At 30.7% G+C, this 22,710-nt stretch overlaps 1 protein-coding gene across 1 annotated transcript; it reads left to right on the forward strand.

Moving 5' to 3' along the window:
- The first annotated feature begins 20,230 nt into the window (after window positions 1-20,230).
- On the forward strand, window positions 20,231-21,591 carry LOC111687172 (odorant receptor 67d-like). Its single transcript, XM_023449590.2, has 4 exons — window positions 20,231-20,473; window positions 20,549-21,069; window positions 21,121-21,310; window positions 21,382-21,591. The coding sequence occupies exons 1-4, from the start codon at window positions 20,231-20,233 to the stop codon at window positions 21,589-21,591; spliced, it is 1,164 nt and encodes a 387-aa protein (XP_023305358.2).
- Window positions 21,592-22,710: the final 1,119 nt, after the last annotated feature.

The raw sequence follows: 22,710 nt of genomic DNA on the forward strand, positions 1-22,710 counted from the left end.
TTTGGTATTCATTTAGTTTTTATATTTTATTAAATTACTTTGTATTCAGTTATTTATACCACAAAACATCTGTTAACTTTTTATACCCTACATTACTTCAGTGGGGAGATGTATTATGCGTTTGTGCTAATGTTAAGTTCTACTCGCCCAACTTCAAGTATACAAATCGAATCAGAATCTCTCTTTAAATCAATTATGATATGTCCGACCATCCGTCTCAAAGTACTTAAGATAAACCTTAAAATTTTGCCTAAATAACTTTTTTGTAATTATATATGTATCCCATTACAAAAATTTTAAAGAATAGCCCGATATACTTCTCACTCACGCAAATCCATTTTTTTGCCTTTTTAACTTGGAGAGAAGGGTATGAATGTCGAGAGTTTTAACGTGAGCACCTCCCTCGACGGCCTTATCTCACGGTGGTCTTTTTTATCCACTGGGTAGACTTGAGAACGGTCTACCATCGCCCCTTTGTTCTTCAATGAACAACTCAGGTGGCAAATTTTCCTTCCATATCTGGACAAGGAAGGAAAATTCAATGGTATCATATGTGTATGATACCTTTCATCCATCATCATTCAACCCAGCACACATCTCATTCATACGACACATACATAAGAGAAAAACATACGACACATTCATTAGATAGACGGGTGGGGTAAGGCTCGCCGAACCTCACATTCATCCCGTACCATATACAATTAATATCAACTCATTTCCAACGCTTAGTCCCACAGCCACTCCTCTGTGGGGCATCTGTTGTTTTCGGCAACAGCACCGAACTTATGCCGGCCAGACTAGAGGTATTGGCCACCTCTTTATACTCCGGGATTGCAATAACACCAAGGTATAGGCTTCACCAAGGTAACATGCCCCGGGGCTCACATCCCCTGGGGTATATATAAGTTTCTCAATCCGTTTGTAATATCTATAATATAATTTTCCGACTCCATAAAGTATATATATTCTGAATCCTTATAGGTAGCGGAGTTGATTAAGCTAAGTCTGTCTGTATGTCTGTCTGTATGTCTGTCCAGTCTGTCTGTCCTGTCTCTTGGTACTTTTTTTCTAATATTAAACGTAGGAACATGAAATTAAGTATGCAGAGTCGGAATTAGATGAGAACCCATAAAAGGGAAATTTTTGGTACTTTTTCGTTCTGCAAAAGTTCCTTTTTGAATTTACTATAATATTGAACCTAGAAATATGAAAATGGGTATGTCGAGTCTGAATTAGGTGAGAACCCATAAAAGGAATCTTTTGGGTACTTTTTCGTTTTTAAAAAGGTACTCTCTTGAATTTTCTATAATATTGAATACAGGAATATGATTTTAGGCATGTTGAGCCCGAAGAAAGTGATGTAAAAGAGGACTTTTTGGTACTGAATGTTTTTGTTAATACACCGCGGCGAAGGGTACCTTTTTACTTTACTTACTTTTTTTGTAAAAAAAAAATATTTAAATATTCAAGAATTATGTAAAAACAATATTTTATATGCTACTCACCGTTGTAGGGTATCATATGGTCGTTCATTCCCGACTATACATTCTTATATATTTAATGCAAAACTCGTTCCTTTATGCAGTCAACAGCAAACTGTACACCAGAATTGCCACAATAAAGAAAATCATTTAAATATGAATGCTTACAGCTGTTGCAGGATTTTATAATAGAAAAGAAATTTACTTTAATATGAAGTGAAAACAAAAGTTTATAATAACTTTTTGTTAAAAAAAGAAAAAAAAAACTCACAAGCGTAAAGTTATTTACTTTGTACGGTTATAGAGTTTAAATAAAATAGTTTTGTATTTTTTATTAATTTACAAAAAGAACAAAACAGTTAAAAGTAAGTTCCTAATTGACATGTTTTTGTTCCATTTCACTGATATTTCGACTCTTTGTACAAGAACAGCAGAATATTTATACCCTACACCACTTTAGTGGGGAGGGTATATTGGGTTTGTGCTGATGTTTGTAACGGACAATAATATTGGTCCTATACCTACCTTAAAGTATACCAATCGCCTTGGAATCTTTTTCTGAGACGATTTAACTATGTCCGTCCGTCCGTCTGACCGTCCGTCAGTCCGTCCATGTAAACCTTGTAATCAAACTACAGGTCGCGATTTTAAAGATAATTCAATGAAATTTGGTACATAATCTTCAATGGTACCATAGATGAAGCCTATATAAAATGGTTAAGATCGGTCCATTATTTCAGCTAGCCCCCATGCAACTGAACCCCAGAATAGGGCTTGTAAACTTTGTAATCAAACTACAGGTCACAATTTTGGAGATAATTCAATGAAATTTTACATGTGATCTTCTATGGTACCGCAGACGAAGACTGTCTCGGTTCATTATTTCACCTAGCCCCATATAACGGAACCCGCTGAATAGGGCTTTTGAGTTCATAATTATGTTTAATATGTCGACAAAATTTTGCAAAACTACTTCTATACAAACCTTGATGACCCTCATGATAGGGCCTCGTTTGACCCTAGCCCTTGTGAAAAATTCCCTTCAAAAGTTGACTTAAATGTCCACAGTTTTAATCAACAATAATTGGCATAAGTATATCTAAGGCAAGGTACAACTTAAATGTTTTATTATGAAAACTAATTTACATTTTAGTTTTGGGAACAGGTGTAGGGTATTATATGGTCGGCCTCGCCCGACTATAATTTCTTACTTGTTTTTATTAGTTTACATACTATTACTATGTTATGCTATAGTAATGTTAAGCAAAAAGTCCTTCAAACAACATATTTCCTTGAAGCATTGATCAATACATACATACATACATACATACATACATACATACATACATACATACATACATACATACATACATACATACATACATACATACATACATACATACATACATACATACATACATACATACATACATACATACATACATACATACATACATACATACATACATATGTATGTATAAAAAACTGCAATAACCTTCACTTAAATAAATATCTAAAAAATATATATTTTGTTCCCTTTTAACCAATATTCATGGCAAACACTTAAACTCTTATTTTTTTATTGGCAAATGTAAGCAAGTACTACACATTCACATTCAATTTGTCTAACATTATTTAACACACACACCCACAATCTCAAAGGTACAAGCAGAAAATGGCATTTTAAGTTTTATTTGTACTCTGACTTTTTCACATTTCTTTTTTTAGTTTATAAGATTTTAAAAGAATCATGGATGGCTTTTTGCCTTAGACATAGTTAAAATATGTATGTTTCCAACTTAATAGAATAGAAAAAAAGCATATATCTTGTGAAATTCTTTTGTTAGTGTTCAAGGAAAGTGTAAACATTAAATATGTAAAGCATTAAAATGAGATTTAAATTGCTTGATTTTAAAATTACAGCCAACACATTTAGTCAAATTTATGATGATAAGCAAATAAGAATAAATAGTTGCATGGTCGACTAGGATTTGGACGATATTAAAAAGTTTAACTTCTTAAGGACTTTAAAACAAAAAAAAAAAAATTAAATAAACGTCTTTTTTCTTTTTGCTGTGCAATCTAATCTTTATTAATTAAATATTCCAAGTGATTTCAAAAAAGTATTTCAAAAAAGCTAATGTGCTTTAGAGGTGAAATTTTTTAGTCGAATTGTATACTAGTTGAATACATTTGATTGTATTCTTGCCGAATATATTCGATTGTATTCTAGTCGAATACATTCATTTGTATTGTAGTCGAATACATTTGATTGCATTCTTCTCGAATACATTCGATTGTATTCTAGTGGAATACATTCAACTGCACTCTAGTGGAATACATTCGAATGTATTCATTCAAGTGTATTCTAGTCGAATACATTCGACTGTATTCTAATCGAATACACTCGACTCGATTCTAGTCGAATACATTCGATTGTATTCTAGTCGAATACATTCGATTGTATTCTAGTCGAATACATTCGATTGTATTCTAGTCGAATACATTCGACTCTATTCTAGACGAATACATTCGACTCTATTCTAGACGAATACATTCGACTCTATTCTAGTCAAATACATTTGACTCTATTCTAGTCGAATACATTTGACTCTATTATAGTCGAATACATTCGACTCTACTCTAGTCGAATACATTCGACTCTACTCTAGTCGAATACATTCGACTCCATTCTAGACGAATACATTCGACTCTATTCTAGACGAATACAATCGACTCTATTCTAGTCGAATACATTCGACTCTATTCTAGTCGAATACATTCGACTCTATTCTAGTGGAATACATTCGACTCTATACCTTCCTTGAGCTAAACTGATGAATATGCTTAAAAGTCTCTATTCCTCGATTCTTGGGGTTCTTTTGTAAGCTCTCCTAAAGGCAGAATATTATGTTCTATGATGACCTTTCCATGACATAATATCTTGTGAACTGTGCTTCCATATCCTGTGAGTGGTTTTATCAATATTTAATCCCATCCGTTTTTTAAATTCCTCTAGAATTTTTAAATTCCTCTTTATTGTTATTTGCACTTTTGTTTTCATTTTCCGGTATGCTTCTGTACTTTAAATCATATGCAAAATGTAGAAAATGTTCCAGAAAGGCGAATCGTTGACCGATATTGCTCATTTTCAATACCAAACAAACTGCATCAACTATAAGTATCTATGCAAAATTTCAAATTTGGAACCTATCGTGTTTTCTACAGACAGACGGACGGACATGGCTAGATTGTCTTAGAATCTAATAAGGACCCTGAATATATATACTTTTATGGGTCTTAGACGAATATTTCAATGTGTTACAAACGGAATGACAAAAACAATATACCCCCATCTTTGTTGATGGTGGATATAAAAAGGAAACAAGTAATCCAGTGATGCCACATATAACTACATATGCATATTTATTGTGATAATCTGAATTTTTAACAAGTATGAATTTATAGTCGGACATTGCCGACCATATGATACCCTACACCAGTCAGTATGTTAAAATTTTTAATTTTTTTTTTAAATAAAGCATTTAATTATTTATTGTGGAATATTTTTACTTATTGTTGACAAAAAAGAGAAATTTTGTACAAGAGGGATCATAGGGGAGAAGGGGTAAATATGGGCCTATCCTTATAAAAGATGAATTTACGTCTATTACAAAGTCATTTATGTAGATTTTAATCGTTTTTATAAGTAATTATAAGTTAATTTTGACCATCAAGTCATTTTCTGAAGGGGAGTCTGTATGGGGGCTAGGGTCAAATGAGGCCCAATGATAGCAATCGTCCTTGAACCAAAAAAGGTATGTGCAAAATTTCATCAAATTATCTTGAAAATTGCGACCTGTAGCGTCCGCACAAGGTTTACATGGACACACAGACAGCCAGACGGACGGACAATATTTTGGGTGTTACAAACTTCAGCACAAAAGCATAATACCCTCCCCACAATAGTGGTGTAATTAAAATTTCGATTAGGGAGGCGGAGCACCCTTTATGTACATATGTATATTTATTTATACTAGATATGTAAGTATAATTTGAGTATACGTAGTATTTCACCAATGCAACAGCAAATAACAAAGCAAAAATAAATGAAATGATATGTAAAAAATTAAAGTTGTTGATACTATGAATATAAATTTTATTCTATCGAAATAACAAAAAACTTTTTGAAAATGTTAATAAAATTGTAACTAAAAAATATAAATAAATAAAGAAATAAATTACCAAACATTTTTTTATATAAAAAATTTGAAAATAATATGCTAAATACAGTTTTAAGCTCCAACCGATTTCTTTTCTCCGTTTAAGATTCTAACTGATACAGTTGCCAAGATAAACGAATTTTTGTACTCTAGTCCGTCCACTTTTTATCCTAATAATCATATTAACACTAAAGCGGCTTCAACAAATTTTAAGGACTCTAACTGTTATATTATTATTGAAATTTCAAAATAAAATGTAGCATATTACCTATTCCAGACATACAGGAGTACGCCGTGAAAATTTCAAGAAAATCGGTTCAGCCGTTTAGTAGTTATAACGTTAAAACATACAAACAAACACACATTCGTTATACCCTACACCACTATAGTGGGGAGGGTGTTATACATTTGTGCTGATGTTTGTAACATACAAAAATATTGGTCCACCTTAAAGTATACCGATCGATTCAGAATCATTTTTTGAGTCGATTAAGACATGTCCGTCCGTCCGGCTGGCTGGCTGCCCATGTAAACCTTGTGCGCAAGGTACAGGTCGCAATTTTCAAGATAATTTGATGAAATTTGGACCAAGCATGTTTTTTGGCCTATTGAAAATGGTTGAAATCGGTCCATTATTTCACCTAGCCCCCATACAACCGTACCTCCCGATTTGAACTTTTTATGCCATAATTACGTCAAATATTCTGCTATCTCTCTAAAAATTGCCACAAATAAGTTTTATATAAGTACAAATGACACTGCAGATTTTCGTAAGGATCGGCCTATATTTGACCCTAGCTCCCATACAAAACCCCCTTCAAAAAATGACTTAAACGTCTAAAATTGAATTGTAACCATTTGTATCGCAATGAAACTCAACAAAACTAACTGTTATTCAGAAATATATCCTTTTCCCAAATTTACCGAGGATCGGCCCATATTTGACCTATATAAAGCCTCATTTAGAAATTTTAGTTTTTTTTATCAATAAATTGCTTAAATATTTTGGAATTATGGTAATATTCAACATAAAAGTTTCTTTATAAAAAATAAAAATTTTATAAAAAGTAAAAATATGGCCGACCATATTTTTATATGGTCGGCCATGCCCGACTATACTTTTCTACTTGTTTTTTATCAATAAATTGCTTAAATATTTTGGAATGATATTCAACATAAAAGTTTCTTTATAAAAAGTAAAAATTTTAAAAATATACTCATGGTGTAGGGTATTATATGGTCGGCCATTTCCGACTATACATTTCTACTTGTTTTTATATATATAGAAGATAACAGATAATAGTAATTTATAAGAACTAATACCAAACAAGTAAGAGTGAAATATTCGGCTGTGCCGAATCTTATATACCCTTCACCATAGTGTATTTTAAGCATATTTTATAAATTTTAAATTTTTTCCCGACTATATTATTATTACATCAAAAGCTGAACAAAAAGAACAACAACAACAACGCTAAACGAAATAAAACACAAAATACACAAGGCATCTAAACCAAACATCTAAACATACATAACGAAAAACACAGAAAAACAAAAATAACAACAACAGCATCCAAACCAAGGGTGCCTAAGCCCTATGCACTTGGTACTCTTTTGTTTTTGTAAATGCGCTTAGCTATAGACAGTGTGTTTTCTATACTCTTATATGCGCTTAACCTTAGCAATACGTTGTTGTTGTTCTTAACAGTATACAAGCAAGAGTAAAACAACAACACTTTCGTATTCATTGCTGGTAAACATTGACAAGACGTAGATTTTGTTTTTGTTTATCGTAAAAAAATTGTTTTAAAAAGCACTTGGAAAAAATTTGTGTTAGTTTTAAATTTCAAACTTACATTATTCGCATATAAAATTATTGTACAATAACTCACAATCTACTCTCATATAATTGAAAACGTTTTAAATACTTTTTTCTATTCATTAAAAAATATATTTGCAAAACAAAAGGGAAAATTATTTTATTTAAACAAAAAATCAAATCATATTTTTTGCTGTGTATACTTTGTATGTTTGGATTCCAAACATACAAAAAAATACACAGCTGAATAAAACCAAATAAATCTACACACACACGTGTACATATTTTTCTATATACAGTGTTGTTGTTGCTTTTATAACAATTTTTTGATGAAATTTTCAGAGGTTGTCTCGGATTTTTGCTCATATCTCCGTTATTTACCGACCGATTTTGCTGATTTTAAATAGCGATCTTCTCGAAAGCATGTCTAATAGAATTATTGAAGATTCGGATCTCGCCGATATCTGGGGTCCTCTAAAAACTGATTTCAACAGACAGACAGACGGACATGGCTTAATCGACTCCGCTATCTATAAGGATCCAGAATATATATACTTTATAGGGTCGGAAAATTATATTAAAGAAATTACAAACGGAATGACAAACTTATATATACACTTCTCACGAAGGTGAAGGGTATAAAAAGAGAATAAAAGTCGTATGATTTATATTTTTTGTGTTTACACGATTGGTATAAAACAATTAAAAAGTCAGATGGAAACAGCTGTTTCACTTTTTTTATACGTGTTTACATAAAAACAAGTAAGAGTGCTATATTCGGCTGTGCCGAATCTTATATACCCTTCACCATAGTGTATTTTAAGCATCTTTTATAAATTTTAAATTTTTTCCCGACTACATTATTACATTAAAAGCTAAACAAAAAGAACAACAACAACGCTAAACTAAATAAAACACAAAATACACAAGGCATCTAAACCAACAGACATCTAAACATACATAACGAAAAACACAGAAAAACAAACAACAACAGCATCCAAACCAAGGGTGCCCAAGCCCTATGCGCTTGGTAATCTTTTGTTTTTGTAAATGCGCTTAGCTATAGACAGTGTGTTTTCTATACACTTATATGCGCTTAACAATTAAAAGAACGTAATTTTAAAACAATAAAAATACACGGCTTGATGAGGTGTAATTATCAAATGCGCTTTATTAATTCAAAATTGTTTCTTATATACTAATTTACATATTGATTTATGTTTGTTGACTAAAGTCGGTTTTGCCTACTAAGCATAAGTGTGTTTTGTTTCCGTTCTTAAATTGGGTACAAAACAAACTTATGTGGATTTTTGCAATTTATTAAAAAACAATAATTTCACAATTTTAATAATTGTTGAACAGCAATTTTAAATAAAATAAGTATTAGGAAAAATGTCTGTAAATAAATTTGGTAACAAATTTATTTATAACAAGTAAGAGTTCTATATTCGGCTGTGCCGAATCTTATATACCCTTCACCATGATGTGTTTAAAGCCTTTTGTACCTTTTGAAGAACGAAAAAGTACCAAAAAGTCCCCATCTATGGGTCCTCAGTTAATCCGGGCCATACAAACTTAATTACATGTTCCTAGGTTCAATATTGTAGAAATTGTAAAAAGTACCTTTTGAAGAACGAAAAAGTACCAAGAAGTTCCCTTTTACTGGTTCTCACTTAATCCGGGATATACGAACTTAATAACATGTTTCTAGGTCCAATATTATAGAAATTTCAAAAAGTACCTTTTGAAGAATGAAAAAGTACCAAAAAGTACCCTTTCATGGGTCCTCACTTAATCCTGGCCATACATACTTAATTACATGTTTCTAGGTTTAATATCGTAGAAATTGCAAAAAGTACCTTTTGAAAAACGAAAAAGTACCAATAAGTCCCCTTTTATGAGTCCTTACTTAATCCGGGCCATACATACATAATTACATGTTTCTAGGTTTAATATCGTAGAAATTGCAAAAAGTACCTTTTGAAAAACGAAAATGTACCAAAAAGTCCCCTTGTATGGGTCCTCACTTAATCCGGGCCATACATACTTAATTACATGTTTCTAGGTTCAATATTGTAGAAATTGCAAAAAGTACCTTTTGAAGAACGAAAAAGTACCAAAAAAGTCCCCTTTTATGGGTCCTCACTTAATCCGGGCCATACATACTTAATTACATGTTTCTAGGTTCAATATTGTAGAAATTGCAAAAAGTACCTTTTGAACAACGAAAAAATACCAAAAAGTCCCCTTTTATGGGTCCTCACTTAATCCGGGCCATACATACTTAATTACATGTTTCTAGGTTCAATATTGTAGAAATTGCGAAAAGTACCTTTTGAAAAACGAAAAAGTAACAAAAAGTCCCCTTGCAGTCTTAACGCGTTGTGTGTACTTCCACCTTAAAAGAACGATAAAAATTACAATTAGTTGATAGATATTTATAGGTTCTCACCTAATCCGGGCCCTATATGCAAAATACCAAAAAGTTCCCTTTTATGGGTTCTCACCTAATTCTGATTCTACATAATTAATTTCATGTTTCTATGTTCAATATTATAGAAAATTCAAAAAGTACCTTTTGTAGAACGAAAAAGTATTGTTCTTGCCTAATCCGGGCTCTACATACTTAATTTCATGGTTCTAGGTTCAATATTATAGAAAATTCAAAAAGTACCTTTTGAAAAACGAAAAAGTACCAAAAAATCCCCTTTTATGGGTTCTCACCTAATCCGGGCTCTACATATTTAATTTCATGGTTCTAGGTTCAATATTATAGAAAATTCAAAAAGTACCTTTTGAAAAACGAAAAAGTACCAAAAATCCCCTTTTATGAGTTCTAACTTAAGCTAGACTCCACATACTTAATTTCATGTTTCTAGCCAATAACAAAACATTAGTGCTGCTCTCGCTTTGCTACTCTTGCTCTGCTTTGCTTTTATAAACAAATTACAATAACAATATTTACCGTATTGTTATGTATTTTGTTTTTGTTTTTTGCAGTTTCTGTCTGAGCATGAATAAAAAATCTAAATTTTATATGAAATTTTCAGAGGTTGTCTCGGTTTTTTGCTCACATCTCCGTCATTTATGGACCGATTTTGCTGATTTTAAATAGCGTTCTTGCCGGTCGTATGTCTGATAGAATTATGGAAGATTCGGATCTCGCAGATATCTGGGGTCTTCTAAAAACTGATTTCAACAAACATACAGACAGACAGACGGACAGACAGACAGACAGACGGACGGACATGGCTTAATCATCTCCGCTACCTATAAGGATCCAGAATATATATACTTTATAGGGTCGGAAAATTATATTATAGAAATTACAAACGGAATGACAACTTATATATACCCTTCTCACGAAGGTGAAGGGTATAAAAAGTGAAACAACTTTTTCCATCTGACTTTTTTATTGTTTTATACCAATCGTGTAAACACAAAACATATAAATCATACGACTTTTTTGAAGTTTGGAGAGAGAGAGTAAGATTCTTACATATGTGTTGGAGTTACACTGAACTCGTCTGTGAGAAGAGCGTAACATTTTTGTTGTAAAAAATGACAGCGTTTCATTTCTTAGTATTCAGTGTAAAATGGTTTCAAATTAACCTAACAAGCATAATAATTGCAACAAATGCAAAATGCAACAACAACTTTAAATCTATGATGTCACAATAACAAAATTAACGTCAACAACAAAAAAACTCAGTACATAAATGAAAAACATCAACTCCCCTCACAAGATACATTAATTATAAAAATTATAAAATTAATATTCCTTGCTCCCCTCATAAGAAAATGCAAAAAGTGACGTCACTAAAACAAATACTTTTAATAAACAAAAACACGCCTGCAGGCTTGTTTTGCCTACCAACAACAAAAACAGAGTGACCTGATGATATACAAAACCTTTGAAACAATAACATTACTATATACTATAACAACAAAAACAGTTGTAAAGAAAGTACAACAATTAAAATACTTAAGAAATTATCACATTAAATATTAGTAACTCTCTTACCAGTTTTTTCTTCACTTGACAAGATGTCTGCAGCAGCATCTAGAAATTTCTTAAGAACTACAAGTCACACTTTTTTTGTTAATTACACTTGTTATTCACTTAACTAACACTTTTTTGTCATTTACACTTGGTAATCACTCAATTAATACGGTAAAATAACTTTAATTTTTAATAAATTTTTATGAAAAACATAATTTTAAAAAGCGTCCTTATACATTTAGCAAATTTGCAACCGCTTAGTTTAATGATTAAAAGAGAACTAATAAAAAGTAGAATATGCAAATGAAAGGGAATAGATAAAATGTCAAAATGCCAAATTCTATTAGATTTTTTTAATCCTTAAGTTATGCTAAGGATTCTGTGTGTAAAGTTTTTACACCCAAATCCATGATGTTGAATAACATCAACTCCCCTCAAAAGAAAATGCAAAAACAGTGACGTCACTAAACAAAACTTAAAAACACACAAATACCTACTTTTTATAAACAAAAACACGCCTGCAGGCTTGTTTTAAAAGCCAACAACAAAAACAAAGAGGCCTGATGATATACAAAACCTTTGAAACAATAACATTACTGTATATAAAAAGAAAAACATTTGTATTCAATAAAACAATATTAATTTTTTATAAATTGTTATGAAAAACATAGGGTAAATGCACCTAATGTCGGCATCACCCAGTAGTCGGCATCTTTTACATAAAAATGTAAATAAATAAGAAAAGCTGTACAAATTTATTAAGGTTTGATCTAAAAATCACACTAATTACACTTTTAAAATTTACATAAATAACTTTGAAGTAGACGTGAATTTCTCTACCAACATTTATAAGAATAGGTCCATATATACTTCCATACATACTTCCCTTTAAACCCTTTTATAAAAAGTCTCTCTTTTTTCAAAAAATAGGTCAAAATATTCCAGAATAAAGTTAAAAAACAAATCAAATGCTTTATTATACCCTACACCACTATAGAGGGGAGGGTTTAACGTTTGTGTTGATGTTTGTAACATACAAAAATATTGGTCCAATACCCACCTTAAAGTATACCGATCGATTCAGAATCATTTTTTGAGTCGATTAAGACATGTCCGTCCGTCCGGCTCAAGGTACAGGCCGCAATTTTCAAGATAATTTGATGAAATTTGGACCAAGCATGTTTTTTGGCACAGGGACGAAATGGTTGAAATCGGTTCATTATTTCACCTAGCCCCCATACAACCGTACCTCCCGATTTGAACATTTTATGCCATAATAACGTCAAATATTCCATACAAACCCCCCTTAAAAAAGTGTATTAAACGTCTAAAATAGACTTGTATCCATTTGTTTCGCAATGAAACTCAAAAAAAAAACTAACTGTTATTTCAAAATATATCCTTTTCCCAAATTTACCGAGGATCGGCCCATATTTGACTTTATATAGGTCAGTTGGAAATTTTAGTTCTTTTTATCAATAAATTTCTTAAATATTTTGAAACTATGGTAATATTCAACATAAAAGTTTCTTTATAAAAAATAAAAATTTTAAAAATATACTCATGGTGTAGGGTATTATATGGTCGGCCATGCCCGACTATACTTTCCTACTTGTTTTTTAAATAACATCCATTTTTAACATACTATCATATATGGTCGGCTATGCCCGATTATTCTGAACCGATCCACATACAATTTCGTAGAGAGATTTTGGCTTGCGATAAACATATCGCTATACTCGCATTTTTTAACCAGTAATGAGCGTTAAAGTAATATTCTGAAGGAAACCTTGTATAGGCGGTAGGGTAAATTATGGACGGATCCTTCCTAAATTTGCTAGCATTAAACTAATGTGTGTTAAATTTCGTAAGTTATGAGCATTATAGTCATGTACAGAGTGGGGCCTTATATGGGAGAAGGGTCATTTATGGGCCAATCCTATCTATCTATCTATCTATCTATCTATCTATCTATCTATCTATCTATCCATATATCTATCTATCTATCTATCTATCTATCTATCTATCTATCTATCTATCTACCTGTCTATCTATCTTATTAAGGACACCATAAGATTCGGTACAGCCTTATACTTACTTGTTTTGCATTTAATTGCGATTTTTGCTACTTTCTTCTATTTAAAATTTAAATATGCCTTCTAAATTGAACATTTCAAACATCCTCTTTTATAACACCCTAACAAATTACATCGTACAAAGGTTGCTTTCCCAAAAATGAGATGTCTAATCTAACGCCTTAAATAATACAACACACATTTAATATCTGAATGAATAGATGAATGAATGATTATTTTATGATGTGAATTAAACACGTGTTTGTTAACAAAAATTTTAATCACCTAAATACAAATAAAAATATTATAGGTAATCATTATGTTTAGAAAAATATTATAACGCCAACAGGTGGTTGTTTTCCATATAACAAATAAAAATAAACTTTACCCTCAATGGCAAAATAAGAAGCAATAAAAATTGCCAAAAAAATATATATATTAACAACAAAATATATATATCGTCACCTAAAATGCAACATATCGTCACAAATTAACAATTTCTAGAATGTCCTAAAAATCAACATAATAGACAATGTCTGGCGGTATTGTCGTATTTAAATGTGTTGATTTTTGTTGGGATGTACATTTTGTAAGCAAATAACTTTTTTTAGCAACAATAGTTTTTTTGTCTCTCCTGTAATTTTTTTAAAAGTTTTCTTATTTCTTTCTGTATTTCAGGTGACGAAAAATTACATAGAACTTTTTAGAACTGTTGAAAATTTGGTAAGTTTAAAAAGTTTATTTTTAATATTTTTTATTAATCGGCTTAGAATTTAAACATATGAAAAGATAGGATAAAAAATTAAAGAAGTTTTGTTTTTTTTTTTTTTTTTAATATTTAAGTAACATAAAAGCGTTTGAAATTGCGTAGGATTAAAAAAAACAAACAAATAATAAACTCTAAAGATAAACGAATAATATATTAATATGCACGGCATAACCGACATTGTACAATATCATACTGCATATAAGAAAAAAGCAATGAGTTGCTTAATATCGAAATTTCTCTAATATAAAGCATTTTTACAGATCCATTTTTATATTGTATATTTTGATTTCGTCGTGCAGTTTTTTCTTTTCATTCGCTAAAGCAGTTTTTCTTTTCATTCGCTAAAGCATATCTTTATGAAAAAGAAAATATACATCAAATAATTAATTGTAAACCAATATTCCGTGATTTTTTTTATATAATTGTTATATTACTAGTTTCCTTAACACTAAAACAGTTATTAAAATTTACTGAAATATTTCCTAAGTACATAATAACAATAGTCCTTTACAACAGTTGTAAACAATTAAATTTATTTCCATCGTTTATTTTTTTTTCTCAATTTACTTAATGTCATAACAATAATCGTTGTCACACCTTTATCGTTATTGCATAATAGATTAATAAAAAAAAGAAATTTAAGTAAAACTATTAAAAAACTTTTGCATTGATTGTTGGCAGTTTATTGTTGTAAATATAGGTTTATAAGGGTTGTACAGTTCGTATGAAGAAAATAAAAACCATTGAAGACATCAGTCGATAACCTTTTCGTAAAACAAAAAAAAAACAAATGGAATCTTAACAAGTATGAATTAATAGTCGGACATTGCCGACCATATGATACCCTACACCAAAAAATTCAAAATGTTAAAATTTTGATTTTTTTAAATAAAGCATTTAATTTGTTTTATTGTGGAATATTTTTACTTATTGTTGACAAAAAAGAGAGATTTTCTACAAGAGGGCTCATAGGGGAGTAAAGGTAAATATAGGCCTATCCTCATAAATTTTGGTAGATGAATTTACGTCTACTGCAATGTCATTTATGTAGATTTTAATCGTTTTATAAGTAATTATAAGTTAATTTTGACCTTCACGTCTGTATGAGTCTGTATGGGGGCTAGGGTCAAATGAGGGCCGATCACTATAAAAATTAGTATTGTCAATTATTGTTCTATAAAACTAATTTTTGCTGATTTTCGTTGACATTATAAAACATTTAACGTACTTATGAGCCTAAAGGCCCGATTCGGGGGGTACGGTTGTATGGGGGCTAGGAGAAATAATGGACCGATTTCAACCATTTTCAATAGCGATCGTCCTTGAACCAAAAAAAGAGTATGTGCCAAATTTCATCAAATTATCTTGAAAATTGCGACCTGTAGCGTGCGCACAAGGTTTACATGGACACACAGACAGACAGACGGACAGACAGACGGACAGACGGACGGACAGACGGACATAGCAAAATCGACTCAGAAAGTGATTCTGAGGCGATTGCTATACTTTAAGGTGGGTCCAGGACCAATATTTTTGGGTGTTACAAACTTCAGCACAAACGCATAATACCCTCCCCACTATAGTGGTGTAGGGTATAAAAAGTATTCAAAATAAAGTTAACATCAGAAACCTTAATGTTGGTGGTACCCTAATATACAAATATGTGTAACATTCTGTCAATAAATGTCATTATTTGAGTTTTATCTATAAAAAAAGCTTTGCCACTTATATCATTGAATAATCAAAAGTAACGTCTGTTTGTCTATCTGTCCGTCTGGTTGTCTGTGTGTATGTTTGTTGAAATCAGTTTTTAGAGAACCCCAGATATCGGCGACATCCGAATTTTCAATAATTCTGTTAGACATGCTTTCGGGAAGATCGCTATTTAAAATCAACAAAATCGTTTCATAAATAACGGAGATATGAGCAAAAATCCGAAACAACCTCTGAAAATTTCATAAAAATTTGAGTTTTTTTTATTCATGCTTAAACAGAAATTGCAAAAAAACAAAAACAAAATACACAATCATACGGTAAATTTTGTTATTGTACTCTTGTTTACAAAAACAAGAGTACACTGAAAAAATCCATGCCTAATATATACGAAAAATGTCGTACATTGTACGAATCGTTCGTTGTTTCGCACCACGAAATACTATATACGAAATTGAACGAAATATTTTATTATAATGCAAAATATTCTTGAAAAAATTTATTTACATAAATTGAAAAAAGAGAATTTTGAATAAATATGGTAAAATTTACGAAATATAAAAAAAATTATTATTCTCCACACGAATTTTAAATTTTTTTATGAAAATAATTCGTGAATAATATTATACTTTTTCTTAAATTTTATAGAAATATTGTAGTTTTATTTAATCATAATATAATTAATATCATTATGTTTAATTTCGCTGAAATATTATACACGAAGTTTTTGTAAATATTCCGAAAATAGAAGTTACGAAATTTTTTTTTCGTAAAGTTGAGCATGGATTATTTTCAGTGTACAATAACAAGCGTCAGCAGCAGAGCAAGAGTAGCAGAGCGAGCGCAGCACTAGTGTGATGTTATTGGCTAGAAACATGAAATTAAGTATGTGAAGCCTGACTTAAGTTAGAAACCATAAAAGGGAACTTTTTGGTACGTTTTTGTTTTTATTTTTTAAAAGTACTTTTTGAATTTTATATAATATTGAACCTAGAAATATGAAGTTAAGTATGTGGTGTCTGAATTAGGTGAGAAGCCATAAAAGGGAACTTTTTGATACATTTTCGTTTTTCAAAAGGTACTTTTTGAATATTCTACAATATTGAACCTGGGAACATAAAATTAAGTATGTAGATTCGGAATTGGGTAAGAACACATAAAATAGAATTTTTTCCTACTTTTCCGTTTTTCAAAAGGTACTTTTTCAATTTTCTATAATAATGAACCCAGAAACATAAAATTAAATATGTAGAGTCGGAATTATGTTAGAACCGGAAAAAGTGAACTTTTTGGTACTTTTTAGTTTTTCAAAAGGTACTTTTGAAGTTTTCCATAATAATGAACTTAGAAACATGAAATTAAGTATGTAGAGACCGAATTAGATGAGAACAAATCGATGGGAATTTCTTGGTACTTTTTCGTTCTGCAAAAAGCTCTTTTTTAATTTCCTATAATATTGAACCTAGAAACATGAAATTAAGTATTAGAGTCGGAATTAGGTGAGAACCGGAAAACGTGGTATATTTTTTGGTTTTTTAAAGTACTTTTTGAATTTTCTATAATATTGAATTTAGAAACCTGAAATTAAGTATGTTTAGCCCGAATTAAGTGATTTGAAAGAAGAGTTTTTGATGCCGACTTTTTTTAACACACCTTGGTGAAGGGTATATAAGATTCGGCACAGTCGAATATAGAACTCTTACTTGTTAATATTTAATTTTAATTCTTACATACATGCGTATGTATGTAAGAAAATATATATGTGACAGACTGAAACGAAAAAATTTAAGTTTAGAAAGTTAAATTTTAAAGAATGCAATTTATTTAGTTGTAATATTTTGTTTCAGACTAAAATTAAAGTTTGATTGATTACAAATAGCGTTTCTCAAAATTTTAGTCCTGGGATTAATTTAGTATTATAAGAATAGTCCTTGAGAGACGCTTTCAATGTCATATCAACAATTTTGTGACCGCCAAATGATACCCTACATCACTTATGAATATTAAATGTGATTTTTCTTTATAATAATTCATTTTTCCGATACATTTAAGCAATTTATGGATGAAAATCTAATTTTCTCAAAGAGGGGGCTATGCGCAAATATGGACAAAGCCTGAAAATGTTTTGTGAATTTATTTATATTTATATAATATTTATTTGTGATGAATTTCATTGCGATATTTGTGTTTATAAGTTAATTTTGGATTTTCAAGTAATTTTCTAAAGGGGACTTTGTATAGGTGCTAGGGTCAAAGGATGCCCAATCTTTATGAAATTTGGCAAGGTCATTAAGGCTTATATAAAACATAGTTGTGCCGTTTTTTTTATCGTTATATAGAGGTATATTTGACATAATTCCCAGCAGTTCGACAAAGAGTCAATGCATACGAAAAAGACAGTAATTTCCACTAATAGATGATTGTAATTCGTATGTTTCGGGTCATTCGTCACGAATGTACCCTTTGTAATCGAGATTGAAGACAGTCGTCACTTTAGTGTCCCCTTTGTAAGCGGGAGCGGAGGACAGTCGTCTCTTTACTGTCCTCAAGTAACCTAAAGATTATACTCTTAAAAGTTGTTTTTTTTTTTTTTTGTTGTACTTCCGAAAGTAGTTATTTTACCCATCTTTTGGAGAAATGATTATTATTTTCTACTAATATGTCACCATATGGTTGACTCAAATTTATAACTTTTGGGTCAATCGTCACATTATTGTCCCATAGTATTCTGGAGAGTAGACACTTGAAATTTTTAAATTTTAGTTCCATTAATATCTTACCACCTGGTTGACTCCAATTCGTATGTTTTTGATCTTTCGTCACAAATAAACTCTTTGTAATCGAGAATGAAGACAGTCGTCACTTTAGTGTCCCCTTTGTAAGCGGGAGCGGAGGCAATCGTCTCTTTACTGTCTCTTTGTAGGGTGTAGAGTGACGATTGACTTCATCGTAGGACAAGCTCATGTTAAAATGGTCGGTCACCTGGGTAGTCAGGTGGCTAGGGGCAACCACAAATGGTAGGTTAAGTTGTCAGTTCGGGACTGTCCCGTCGAACTGCTGGGTTATGAGCTCAGAAGCCCTTTTGGGGGGTTCTGTTGTATGGGGGGCTAGGTGAAATAATAGACCGATTTTATTCATTTTCAATAGGCTTCGTCCTTGTGTGCCAAATTCCATCCAATTATCTTGAAAATTGCCACCTATATCTTGCACACAAGGCTAACACGGACAGCCACCCAGCCAACCGACCAGACGGACGGACGGACATACCTAAATCGACTCAGATTGATATTCTAAGCCAATTGGTATATTTTAAGGTGGGTATAGGACGAATATTTTTGTATGTTACAAACATTAGCACAAACCCAATATACCCTCCCCACTAAAGTGATGTAGGGTATAATGATTATGTTTGATTTTTAAGTGTTCACTCTCTCGCTTACAAAAGTGGCACTATATTCATGATTATCTTTACTCTCGTCTTCATCTGTTACCAGAGCTATCCCGATGTGAATTAGAGCTATTACGATAGTTAGAGGTTGATATCCCTGTCTTTCTTGGATACACTGACTCTTTGTCGAACTACGGGGATTTGAATGTTTATTGAAAATATCAAAGATCATAGTTTCAAGTGACAGCTGGAAAATTCCTATTTGTTTTTCTCTAAAACAATTAAATATTTATATTAAATATTTTTTACAATAATTGAGTTATTTATATATGTATGTATATTTCACACATATGTGTATATATACATACATATATAATTTAAATACTTTGATAAATTAAATTTTCAAACAATTATTTAAAAACGCTTTTCTTTATCACATCAATTGAAGAAATATCACAAACGGCTTTCATTAATTAAGGTAAATTTTTAAACAAAAAAAGTTGTGTAATTGAAGTCGTTTGTAATATGTAATAAGAAATATGTACATTATAACAAAGAATTTATTGCAGTTTTTTTATATAGAAATAGATGTAAAGAAAATTTATTATTGTAAAACTTCTAGTTAGTTCGAATGGCATTAAGAGTATTGAGAATATTTTAAAATTAAATCCAATCGCAAAGGTTAGAAAAATCGTGTCAAAACTTATAGAATAATATTCTCTAGAAATTTAAAATAAATTAAAATCGGCCTTCAAAATGAGCGTCAGATATTCGGAAAAATTTGTAAAAATTTTTGACACTACACGTCGATTTGCCATGTTATGTGACGTTGATGTTTTAAATGAAAACTTCAAAATGTGTTGGAAGACTTTGGCTATTTTTTTACTCATAAATTTTGCCATCGGTTTTACATTCTATACGAATTATGTTGAGGTCTTTGTCAAGGATAATATCTATAATATACTAAAATCGACATCTATTTTAGGAACTGGACTGCAGGTGATATAATTAAAAGAAATCAAATAAATTACAAAACAAATAATGGTTTTTTTTTAAACTCTTCTCCCCATAAAGGGTTATATGAAATTTATTAATGTACTTAAACAACAGGAAAATTTTCGTTTTTTATACCATGATATTGAGGAAATGTATAAAACATACGAATTAAAGTCATTGGCCTATAGAAATTGCTTAAATAGTAGTATTTCTTTGGCAAACAAACTACTTGGTATATTATTAACATTGATAACGGTTACGGCCTTAATCGTAGTTGGTGTTCCGGTATTAATATTAATATTTCGTGGGACACGCATTGAAATCATGCCATTTCATATTCCCTATATAGATATTGCTACAGATTTTGGTTATTATTTTACATTAGTTGTTCACATAGTTGCTGTATTCTTTGGAGGATTTGGTAATTTTGTCATTGATTCGTGGTTGTTTGTATTCACTGCTCATATACCGCTTAAAAAGAATATATTGAAATGTAAATTAGATGATTTGGATAAAATTTTAGAGGAACATCCTAGAAATTTGGAGAAAACAAAAGAGCCTTTGAATGATATATTTAAATGGCATCAAAAATATTTACAGTAAGTTGTCTTTATTAGCTTTAACATATATATATTATTATTTTACCACAGTTTTAGTAATGTTATTAAGGACTCTTATTACTGGGTTATTTTTGTTCAAGTAAGCACTGAATTTTTTGGCATTATCTCCACAATTGTTTGCATGTTCTTGGGCATTAGGCCACCAGCACCAGCCTATTTACTTTACTTATTTGCCATGTTCTATTCGTATTGTTCTTTGGGCAATATAGTCGAAGTATCGGTAAGAAATTAGTCTTAATTTCTTCTTTATATTAATGGCAAATACTCTATTTTTACTATTTTTTTAAACAGAACGATGAAGTAATTTTCATAATATATGATTGCTGCTGGTATAAATTGACGTCATCGCAACAGAAAATGGTTTTAATCATGTTAAGAGAATCACAACAGGCTACTGGTTTTTCTATTGGAGGCGTGGCACCTTTATCGATGAGTACTGCTCTACAATTGACTAAAACCGTTTACACTTTGTCGATGATGCTGGAAAATTTTTTCAATTAATTATTGTCGATTAGTCAATTTTTGTTAGATTTTTATAAAGTTTTATTTCAAGCACTTATCGTAGCACGTATTTTTTTAATATTTTTAAATAGCATTAAAATAAAGTATTGAATAAAGTAGAAATTAACAAAAGCATATAAATTAAATTCTGCACTAAAGTGGTGTAGGGTATAACAATAATATTGGTTCTATACCCACCTTAAAGTAGACCAATCGACTCAGAACCATTTTTTGAGTCGATTAAGCTATATGTTAGTTGCAATTTTGAAGATAATTCAATGAAATTTGGCTTCGTTCTATTGTCCCCAGGAACGAAGCCTATTACACTAATTACACTACAGGTCACAATTTTGGAGAAAATTCAATGAAATTTGGCACACGATCTTCTATGGTACCGTAGACAAAGCCTATTAAAAATGGTAAACATCGAATAGGGCTTTTGCTGGGTACAACATTTGGTTCATTATTGCGTTTGTGCTCATGAATGTATTGGTCCTACAGTTTCAGAATTAATTTCTAAATCGATTTAGCTATGTCCGTATATCTCTGTGTGTGTTTCCATGTATGTTACATATTCTAGAATCTTAACAAAAAATCGCTAAAACCTTAAAATGACACTGTCGACTTTCGTAATAATCGGTTATCATTCTCATTCTCTAAATTAGGGGTATACTTAATATTTGAAATATCCATAAATCAAAAACACGTATACGTACGGATGTCGTTAATAAAAGCAATGAAATTTTACAATGTAAAACATTCCACTTGAAATGAAATTTCATACAATTAATAATTACGACTTATAATTTTAAACTTTCATTAGTGAAGATTTCACATGAAAATCAAAATGTGATGTTCCCGTTTTTAAATTTTGATTACTTACTTTTATGGAACCTTTTAATTGATCAGACATTCTTTAATGTCTTTTTTTTACCTTCAATATCAAAGAAAATAATCACGTAAATAAATTCGGAAAAAACAGTAGAAATAGTGTTTTTTAAAGTTAGCATGAAATTTGATAGATAGATAGATAGATAGATAGATAGATAGATAGATAGATAGATAGATAGATAGATAGATAGATAGATAGATAGATAGATAGATAGATAGATAGATAGA

This window comes from Lucilia cuprina, chromosome 5 (genome assembly GCF_022045245.1).
Source record: "Lucilia cuprina isolate Lc7/37 chromosome 5, ASM2204524v1, whole genome shotgun sequence".
Lineage (NCBI taxonomy): Eukaryota > Metazoa > Arthropoda > Insecta > Diptera > Calliphoridae > Lucilia > Lucilia cuprina.

Bases quoted from the DNA above. Each gene is read 5' to 3' on its own strand.
- LOC111687172 (XM_023449590.2), top strand. From the start codon at position 20,231: ATGAGCGTCAGATATTCGGAAAAATTTGTAAAAATTTTTGACACTACA. The intron at 21,070-21,120 runs GTAAGTTGTCTT...ATTTTACCACAG, and splicing joins TGGCATCAAAAATATTTACA to TTTTAGTAATGTTATTAAGG. The intron at 21,311-21,381 runs GTAAGAAATTAG...TTTTTTAAACAG, and splicing joins GCAATATAGTCGAAGTATCG to AACGATGAAGTAATTTTCAT.